This window comes from Sphaerodactylus townsendi, linkage group LG10 (genome assembly GCF_021028975.2).
Source record: "Sphaerodactylus townsendi isolate TG3544 linkage group LG10, MPM_Stown_v2.3, whole genome shotgun sequence".
NCBI lineage: Eukaryota > Metazoa > Chordata > Lepidosauria > Squamata > Sphaerodactylidae > Sphaerodactylus > Sphaerodactylus townsendi.
The window spans coordinates 84,435,480-84,445,914 of NC_059434.1; the positions used below are offsets into that span (position 1 = coordinate 84,435,480).

General features: G+C 48.3%; 2 protein-coding genes across 2 annotated transcripts in view; both read right to left on the bottom strand.

Annotated features, from left to right (window-relative positions):
• UBOX5 (U-box domain containing 5) overlaps positions 1-9,766 on the bottom strand; it is a 28,257-nt gene extending 18,491 nt beyond the window's left edge. Inside the window, exon 1 of the mRNA XM_048509915.1 lies at positions 9,662-9,766. The gene's annotated coding sequence lies outside the window, so the exon portion shown is untranslated. The remainder of the gene's footprint in view (positions 1-9,661) is intronic.
• On the bottom strand, positions 1,140-9,761 carry FASTKD5 (FAST kinase domains 5). Its single transcript, XM_048509914.1, has 2 exons — positions 9,662-9,761; positions 1,140-3,807 (listed from the first exon to the last, which is right to left on the bottom strand). Exon 2 carries the CDS (start codon positions 3,770-3,772, stop codon positions 1,298-1,300), a length of 2,475 nt encoding a protein of 824 aa, XP_048365871.1. The 5' UTR covers positions 3,773-3,807; positions 9,662-9,761; the 3' UTR covers positions 1,140-1,297.
• Positions 9,767-10,435: the final 669 nt, after the last annotated feature.

Genomic DNA, 10,435 nt, shown 5'->3' on the forward strand with positions numbered 1-10,435 from the left:
TTAAAACCCCCATTGATAATATTAATCTATCAATTGTGGTAACGATGTTGGATTGAGGTTCTGCAAGTGTATTGGAAGCGCTGGCCTAAACTTTTGTGCTCTGTCATCAACGAAACGGATTTATAACTGTACTGGAGATTGTATCATTACACTGAGGTCGCCATTTTTCTGGTATATTGCTGCTGTTTTAATTATGCCATTAAAGGTTTATATATATATATATAAAAATAATTTGCAAGCTCAAGGTACAGATTTGGTGTCCCACAACACATATCAAAGAGTAGAAGGTTGCCCTTCGTACATTAACTAGTCTGAACAAAACAGCCATTGGACTGAAACAAAGGACAGTAAAATCTTCTCAGAGTCAGTGGACTACAGCATACCAAACTGTGTCCTGGGTTCTATTATGCCCATTCGAACAAGACAATATCGATTAAACTGCACTTTAACGCTTCATATTCTGCTGCTCATCTCTACTACTGCACTGTTATGCAGATAATTTCTTTTAATAGCTGAAGAATCTAGATCCGTGGTGGCGAACCTATGGCACTCCAGATGTTCATGGACTACAATTCCCATCAGCCCCTGCCAGCTTGGCCAATTGGCCATGCTGGCAGGGGCTGATGGGAATTGTAGTCCATGAACATCTGGAGTGCCATAGGTTCGCCACCACTGATCTAGAGAGTGAACAGCAACAACCCATGGAAATGCTACACTAGCATCACAAAACAGACTTTTCAGAAAGTTTTGTTGATTTTTTTCACATTGTAATGTTAATCATTATTTAGCATATCCCACTTTACTGTACTTATAATTTCTTAAACATTAACAACTGGATAGTTGTTTAACCAGTTTGTCATTAATGTTTTAACTGGGTCTGAGTTCAGTAGCACCTTACAGACTGACAAGGTTATTTGGGGTATGAACGTTAAGATGTTAAAACGCCCTTCATTTTAACAGCAATCTTTTGGGGGCCTTAACACACTTTCTTATCTGTCTCCCTGGGATCACTGGTGCTTTCTGCAATATTTTAAAATTGTGTTTATAGCTTCTGCAATAAAGACCAAGCCCTTGAAGTACATGACTTCAATCTGTTGCCTTTCAAAGAAAAAAAGCAGCAAGTAAAGTAATTTTCCTAATGCAACTTTATTTACAAGAGAATCGCTATGAAGTCCATTTAAATGCTCTGAGAATTCTGAACAGCAGGCGCTTCAATCTGTTAAGGAAAAGTCAGCTACATTCCCCACCAAGCTTGGGCAAGACCCGGCAACCAGTTTGGTTCTAAAACCGCAATACTTCATGGTACAGAGTTAAAGATTTTATGGTGCAAATAGCTCAGCTTTTCTGAGCGGCTGCGCCGGAGCAATGGAAACCATTCCCAGAAGGGCAGCTCTACCACGGTGTATCCAATTTGACGGAGCTGCCTCCTTTTCAAATTGTGGAGCCCCAGGAGGTGTTTCGAGCCGTAGCTGTAGTGGTTTCTGTTGGACACCTGAACGGCTAATTTCGTGTCCCCAGGATGCTGCTGTTTCGGGTGAGGGTCTGGACTTTCAGAAGAGGTTTGGGACTTGGTCAACGCGTTCAAGATGGCGCCAGTAAGAGGGACTCCATCCGAAAATGCAAAATGGTCCAGAGTGGATGGAGACTGCTCCTGGGGCGCTGGTCTTTTCTGGATACGCGTTTCGTCCTCTCTTTCGGAGCCATTCGCTGGGCATGGTTTGACAGACCTCCCCTTCAACAGCCGACTCATTAAGTCATCCGTGAGAGACACTCCGCTCTCTTTTAATTCGAATTTTACCGCCGTGGCTTCTGAATGAAAAGGCAACGGCTTTCGTTCTGGATCTAAATGGATCTCCAAATCAACAGACCTTGTGTGAGGTAGGATCATGTGTTGTTTGATGTACTGGGGGCCGCCCAACATGTCTTCGAGGTGAGAGAGGGCTTCCATGACTTCTGGCTTTGTGCAGAGGTCCTTCTGGGCGTAATCCCACAGCATCTCGGTCGTCTCCTGCTTAAGATGGGCCTCGAGGCGATTGCCAGCATAGCCAGGACATTCAATCCCCACTGAGCCATCCAGGGTGAGCAAGTCCTTCTTGAGGTCAAACTTATTGTCACTGATCAGTCGGATAAACTTGGGACTCAGAGCATAATCAATCAAATCTTTGGGGAATCGCCTTGCAAACACCAGGGCTAGCAAGGAGGTAAGGAAATGTTCGGGGAATCTCCGATATTCACGCATCTTTGTGCGCATCTGCTCCTCGAGGCAAGCGTAGAATTCCTCTGAGTTAGGAGGCTCATAGTTCAGGCACCCAAATGACCACAAAAACTTGGCAATGTCTTTGCTTCGGCAATAAGCTGCCCTGGAAGGCATGGAAGAAGCGACGGCATTCATGATTCCTTCGCTGCGGTAATGCAAAGCCGAACAGGCGAGGGCTACGTGCATGACTCCTTGAGTGCCCATGGTAGGGATCCGTGCAGGCACGACCATCGAGAGCTGCTTCAGAAACTCAGGATGATCAACGTGAGTGTAACGGTACATCTTGAGCACGTTCACCAAGGCGTAATTGCTCATCTCTGCCATCTGGGCAGAGACTTTATCTCCAATTTTCTGCATAGTGTGTTTGGAAAGACCGTGGCTGGACTTGAAGAACCCCAAGCAAACGGCCCCCACTTCCTCAGGGCTCAAGGAACTCAAGTGCTTCAAGACCAAGGTGTCGAGTTTCTTCATTAAATCCTCAGGGGCTCTGCGGCCCTCGCCGATGATATAGAGCAACTGAACCAGCTGGGCCAAACTGAGCTCTTGCCAGTGCAGGTGAACGTAGCTTAACGCGATCTCCAGATACCGAGGGACGCTGCACCCCAAGCAACGCCACAGGTCGGCCACCAGCAGGATGCGATTCAGGCCGATGTCCCAGGCGCGGCGGCAACATTCGGATTCGTACACCTTCAGCATGGGATGCGTGGGCGGAACGGCTAAGTGCACAAACGCTTTTAAGCACGTAAGCAGCTCGGAAGTATCAAAGAGCGGGATGCTTTCAACCGCACAGTGACACAGAATGGCAAACTTGGAGTTGGAGAACAGGCTCTCTTGCTGCTCTGCCGGCAAGCCGCTCAGCCTAAAGAAACACTCTGTGATGGTGTCTGGTTTCAGGCTGCTTTTGAGCACGGACACGTTCTGCAGGATCGAGCTACCTTCCTCTGCGGAAAGGGGCGGAGGGCGCTTGCGACGATTGTAACTCAACGCTTCGTATTCAGGCCTTTGTGTCTGAAATGCCCTGGGATCCTCCTTCGTGTCATAAGACTCCACGTCCGCGGCTTCCCCGTCCTCTTCCGCAAGATCCGGTGTTGTTGAATGCGGCAGGTTGGCCTGGGCAGAGAGAAACTTGCTCCTTTCCAAATCCAGCAGTGTATTCTTTGTGCTGGAAAGCCTCCGCGAGCAGGTGACGCTGTAGTGATTCTGGACCTGTTTGGCGCCGATGCTTGGGTAGTCGCTTCCGAGCGATCCGCCCTCCAAGCCACAAGATGGGTCCTCCTCGGAGACACGTTTGGCCCCAGCGTAGGCCGATGGATGAAAGGATACTCTGTATTCTGGAGGTTTCCACAATTTGAGCACGGCGACGGGCTTAGGATGTTCCTCTGTCTTTTGGAGCCTCTGGTCCTCTTCCGCTTTTCCAAAGAACGTCCTCTTGCCCGGCGCTTTGATCGCAGTAGAAAAGGCAGCCGTGCGGCAGGGCTGCCCTGCGAATCTTCGGTATATCATCCTCGCGGGCATGCTCCCAACTACCGGGTCAGAACGGGATCCAAGTACTGAAAAAAGGGCAGATGAAGAATGAGTGGCTTCCATCTGTCATGAGGAGTTCTTTTTTCTCTTTCAAACCCTTTAACATTAAGGCAAAAATATATTCTGCAACGCAACATTCACTCAACGCGTCAAACAAATGGCAGGAGACTGGATGTTTGGGGCGGTATTGTTGCTCAGTGGTAGAGGACCTGCTGGATATTCCGGGTTCGATCCCCGCAACTCCGGTTTTAAAAAAGGACCAGAAAGTAGGTGGAGAGAAAGAACTCTGTCCGAGATTTTGGAGTTCTGCTGCCAGTCAGAGTAGAAAATGTGACCTTGGTAGACCAACAGCTGGATTCGGTACTAAGCAGCTCCATCTATGCATGAGCTGGTAAGCAGAAAACTCAAAAGCTAAGTCCTTTCTTTTCTTTGCGCAAGTCAACCCTCAACCAAGTTTACAGAAAAATAAAGTGCACTGGGATAGGAACTGAGGTACTCTGCTGTGATAAGAACCTTGTAAGAGTTGAGTCAGCGACTCAATTGTTTTGAAATGTTTGTGCCAATCTACCATATGAACCGGGAGAAGGAGTGGGATTCCTCCTAACGATACAAGGCCTAAATGAACTTTTGGAAAGTGTTTTTTTTTTCCTGACGAGATTTCTAATGAGATTCACAAGGGTGTTTTATTATTAAGTCTTAGTGCCTGCTGGATGCAACCTCTGCCAGCGGCATGAAATTCTCAGGCACGATCAGACCCACCATTTTCAGAAGCGGCACTCTATGGCTCATTCCACACATGCAGAACAATGCACTTTCAAACTGCTTTCAGTGCTCTTTGAGGCTGTGCGGAATAGCAAAATACACTAGCAAACAGTTGTGAAAGTGGTTTGAAAACGCATTATTCTGCGTGTGCGGAAGGGGCCTAAGTTACAATTAACTAAGCTGCAAGTGGGATCCGTTTTGAACTGCGCACCATCCTAAAAAGTACTAAGTGCTTCTTCATTGCTGTGAATCTCCCAACCCATGCCCCGCCCCCCATCAAGTTCAACAGGTGCATTTCAAATGTCCTTGGCTTTCAAAAGACAGTCATTGTGGTTGTTGGGCTCGAAGACCGGCAACAACAACAAAAATACCCTGAAAGGCCATGCAGGAGTTCAGCTGGCTATTTAAATGCTGCAAGATTTCAAACCTGACCAAGCCACCCTTTATTTATTTATTATTATTCAGGTGCAGGAGGCACAGAGCAACTCACAATAGAAAACAATAAGATTTATAACACAATAGAAGCGGCAAGCAAATTACGTGGCTGAGCACGGAGGAGAACCTGGCTTATCCTCTGGATTAAAATGGACTTTGCGGTCCTTTTAAATCGTCTCCACATTAATTGTCTTAGAAAAAACCAGGTGTCAGGACACGGCTCAGTGGAAGAGGATTTACTTGGCTTGCAGAAGGTCGCTGGTTCAACAACATGCATCTCCATTTGCCTAGGATCAATCAGTAGGGCTCATTCCGCACATGCAGAATAACGCACTTTCAAACTGCTTTCAGTGCTCTTTGAAGCTGTGCGGAATAGCAAAATCCACTTGCAAACAGTTGTGAAAGTGGTTTGAAAACGCATTATTTTGCACGTGCGGAAGGGACCTAGGTAATGCTAAAGACCTCTTTCTGAGACACTGGAGAGTTGAGGCCAGACGGATGACAGACCGAAGTAATAAAGAGAGTTTTCCCCACTATTTCACTTTATGAAATAGACTAAAAGGAAGTCAGTGATGCAGCAAGATTTAACCCTATTTGCTACACAGTTCTGAGCCGCTGGCAACATGCAAATAAGTTATACAGTAGTCTTGGAAGCAGTCCAAATAGCCCAGCTCAGCCTAAGCTTGTCAGAACTTGAGAGCTAAGCAGCATCACCCACAGTCAGTAGTTGGGACACCTGCCCACCAAGGAAGACTGGGAATGCTATGTGAAGGCAGTGGCAAACCACCTCTGCTCAACTCGTGCCTTGAACACCCTTTGACGAGGTCCTATACTAATGTATTAAACCCACAGAAATACCCTCATCACAAATTACTGGATATATCCTACTACTTCTCTCAGCTAATCATAGATGGGAAATAGCCAACAGTATCAGTTCCTTCAACCAGCGATGCTGACAATCCAACCCCTTGGTAAGCTACAAAGGCAACCAATTACTACTCCTTGCTTTTGGTATTTTAGAAGAGAGAGAGAGAGAGAGAGAGAGAGAGAGAGAGAGAGAGAGAGAGAGAGAAAGAAAGAAAGAAAGAAAGAAAGAAAGAAAGAAAGAAAGAAAGAAAGAAAGAAAGAAATCTTTAAAATCATTTGCTTTCTTCAATTAGACAATCTGTTCTCGCAAGGCTGAAAATGGCAGGTCAATTTCAAAACTCATCTTTGGTCTGAAAGAGTCTGCTGCTGCCACCTAGCGTTAAATACTAAAAAAAGGAAAAAGCACAAAAAAACAGGCAAACTGACAGGCTCAGAACTATGGGTAAATTGCTGCTTCCTAATCAAATAGGAATTTTAATCTGGAGAATCAATGTTGATTCCCCACTCCTCCACATGAAGCCTGATGGGTGACCTTGGGCACAGTCCTCTCAGGCACAGTCCTTTCAGAACTCTCAGGCACAGTCCTCTCAGAACTCTTTCAGCCCCACCTACCTCACAAAGTGTCTGATGTGGGGAAGGGAAGGCAATTGTTAGCTGCTTTGAGACAGAAGAAAGCTGGGTATAAAAACCAACTCTTCTTCTTCTTATGAAGCAGGGAGTAGAAAAACAAATCAACGTTATTTACTGGTGAGATGTAGGAAAGCTGAAGCACGAAGTTCCCTTTTTTCCACATTACTAATTACTGCCAATCAGCAGGATTGAAAATATGCAGGAGAGCTCTATAGAAGAGGAAAAACAGCAGAGACACTCTGGCTGGAGCACCCCAGCAGTTCAATGCATACAGTACAGAGTTATGGTCAGAAACTGGTTGTACTGGAGGGGATGATGGGCCAGGTTCTTCCTGGAGCAGCAGTGGCGTAGGAGGTTAAGAGGTCGTGTATCTAATCTGGAGGAACCGGGTTTGATTCCCAGCTCTGCCGCCTGAGCTGTGGAGGCTTCTCTGGGGAATTCAGATTAGCCTGTACACTCCCACACACACCAGCTGGGTGACCTTGGGCTAGTCACAGCTTCTCAGAGCTCTCTCAGCCCCACCTACCTCACAGGGTGTTTGTTGTGAGGGGGGAAGGGCAAGGAGATTGTAAGCCCCTTTGAGTCTCCTACAGGAGAGAAAGGGGGGATATAAATCCAAACTCTTCTTCTTCTTTTCCTCAGAGCAGTCTACCGGCAAGACCTGTTGTCGCTCTCCACGTGGAGAAAATCCACCCTTGGTTCAGCAGCTTGCAGACCAAGAGGGGATCCAGGCTGCTGCCGATACTTCCCTGGGGGTCTGGGTTTGATTCAGGAATTGCACAGCTCCTCACGTAAGCCGAAGGACTGCTGCATAAGCATGGTGCTTTCCAGATTGAATTTACAAATAGATCTTCCTTCGCTGGGGAAGATTCAAGGGAGTGCAGCAATCATATGTCCGTAGCTAGCTCACAACTACCCTGTAGCCCAGTGGTGGCGAACCTATGGCACGGGTGCCAGAGGTGGCACTCAGAGCCCTCTCTGTGGGCACATGCACACAGAGTGCGTCATGTGGGGGGTGGGGAAGCACTGTTAAACCCCACTGATTTTCATGGGAAGAACTAAAGCGTGATCCTTTACCTGAGAGTAAGCTGAGTTGCTGGCAATGGGGCTTGCTTCTGAGTAAACCCTCCTAGGGTCATGATTTACCCGTTCGAAGAGTTGCATGGTTGCTTCAAAGCAAAGCCAGACTACCAACAAGCTTACTCCCGAGTAACACGCGCCTCGGAGCCAACCATTTTTTCTAAATGAAACCCTCAGTGTTCAGGTTAAATTGCCGTGTTGGCACTTTGCGATAAGTAAGTAGGTTTTGGGTTGCAATTTGGGCACTCGGTCTTGAAAAGGTTCGCCATCACTGCTGTAGTCCGTACCTCACTTCTAAGAGCAGATCAGCTTACTTATGGCTTTCTGGTGGATGCCTGTCTAGAAAACAACAGGACGCCAGACTTGCTTTGCTTCAGTAGCTGAACTGCTTCCAAGCTTCAAGCTTCTCCTGAGTAGGGAGGGAAGGTGGACTGCTGCCACCAAACAATTGTGCTGATCAAAAGCAGGGGGGCCTGCAACTCAACTTGCATCATCATGCAGCCACAAACATGGCTGGTTCTAAAAGCAGGGGACAGGACTGAGTTCACAAATTTGCCCAGGTTGTGCGGAATGCTGATGGGATTGTACAGTGTGGTCAGGACTTTCTGACCAGGGAAGGAGGGAGTTGCATCACCCAGTACAACCTGCAATAGCAGGTTTTCGCTGTGTTGCAGTGATGCAGCCTTTTCCATTCTCATGCTGCAAAACCCATCAGATGGACAAACCTCATGCACGGTACCATGCACGTGTTTGCACGCAGCCATCCTTAAAAACAGGACTATGAATCTGAAGGAGCACCATGTCTCGACACTCCGGCTCTGCCGTGGCCATACCCCATCACTTCCTGCTCACAAATCATTCCAGGGGAAAATGCCATGAGATTCATTCCTTGCAGGCACCTGCTTTCTGGGCTTTCAAGCTGCCCCCAGGGGAGCATTGCTTTCACATCGTGCAGGTGAGCTCCCAAAGGCACCTGGTGGGCCACTGCGATTAGCAGAGTGCTGGACTAGATAGACTGTGGTCTGATCCAGCTGGCTTGTTCTTATGAGCACACAACAGACATTCGTCTAGAGAGGATCTAATTTATCAAAAATATTGAGGGTGGGGGAGAATATGTCACACGTATAGTAAAACTATGCTGGGGAAGGATGCCTTATCTCTGGACCGTGGACTGGTGGGGTATCATCCCCCCCGCCCCGGGGAACAAGTAGTCAGGGGTGGTGTTGTGTTACGTGGGGGGTGACAAGGCATCTAATGGAGGGCGCTATGCTACATATGCTTTAGTTCTGGCAACAGGAGTCTAAATGCTCATTCCTAATGCTGTTTCATAATAAAGATATCATCTGGAAAAAAAGGTGCTGCTACTGAACACCCCAGAGGCACTATATAGACTATATAAAGGTCCTTACAGACACCCAGATTATGCAATCTTTGACAGCAATCGTGTTTTAAAGGTTATTAATGTATATTGTGTAATTTATTTGATGTTATGACTGTTTGAAGCTATATGTGTGAGATGCCCAGAGCCAGGCTCCAGCTAGGAAAAGGTGAGGCATTAAATGTTCTAAAATAAATTTAATGCATTTTTTATGTTTTAAATTGGTCTTATCAGATGCTGGAAGCCACCCTGGGCCTACCAGAGAAGGGTGATGAAAAAAAATCAAATTAATAATAATAATATCAAGTTTAACAGCCCAGGGTTGCTACGCAGAGGCAAGCAGTGGCAAACCACCTCTGCTTCTCCCTTGCCTTGAAAACCCCACGAGGGTCTCAGGAAGTCCGCTGGGACAGCCCAGCCCACGCCCGACACGCGAAAAGAGACATCTGACAGAGGGGCCACGCATGCGCACAAGCGTCCGAGCCAGAGGGGGCGGGTCCCCCGTGCCTTTGCGCAGCGCACCTGGCCCAGGGGCACGGCCCATGACGTAGGCGCCCAAGGGGCGGGGCCAGAAGCAGGCGGGCGTTGCTCTCTGTGACGGCATGCCGGGGGCGGCGCCAAGAAGCGCCCGCTGCGAGGCTTCTGAGGGACTCGAGATGACCCCACCCCCATCCCACTCTAGCGATCTTTTGCCTCACGGGAAGTCCCAGCCAGCCACCCTCACGTACCAGGAGCCGCTCGCCTTTCCGCCGTCCGCCTCCCCCGCCAGGACTTGCTGTTCCCAACGAGCCTCTTCTCTTTTTCTCCCTTGACAGCGCTGCTTCCGGTCACGCGGCACCGCCCACTTCCGAAAAGGGAGGGGGGAAGAAGGGAGGCGACGGAAAGCGGCTGGGTCAAACTTCCTGGAAGCGCGCGACGTCGCGCCTGTGTTGTCCGCAGCCGCCGTCGAAGCGGCGTCAAAGCGGCAGGGGGCGCGCGCCGCTCGGTTTAGGCCTCTCGGCACGCATGCGCAGCTAACCTCTTCTTGGTCGCATCTGGCGGGGTCAAGTGGCACCGGCACATGTGCTTTTCCATGCCTATATATATTCCTGCATGTAGAAAGCTAACATCTCATGGCTGCCTTTGACATGCTACTGTTCGACCCAGATTTGTTTGTGCGTGGAGGCTGGAGTGTTGCAACACAGACATGAGCCACTTGCCCTGCTGGTCTTGGGCTTTGTTTTTGGACTGCATAAAGCCAGAGTGGCATAGTGGGTAACAATGCCTGGCTAGGTTCAAGGAGACCTGGGTTTGAATCCGAACTCATGACTTGGAAGCTCGCTGGGTGAACTTGGATCCATCACATTCTCTCAGCCTAGCCTACCTTGCAGGGTAGTCCCTTCTAAAAACTGGAACTATGAAGGGGAAAAATCCTTCTTAACTACAGCATTCCTTTCTGGTCAGAAACATTTATGTTCCACAGGAGAGGAGGAGGACATTGATGAGCTGGAACATGTCCAGAG

Bases quoted from the DNA above. Each gene is read 5' to 3' on its own strand.
- FASTKD5 (XM_048509914.1), bottom strand. From the start codon at position 3,772: ATGCCCGCGAGGATGATATACCGAAGATTCGCAGGGCAGCCCTGCCGC.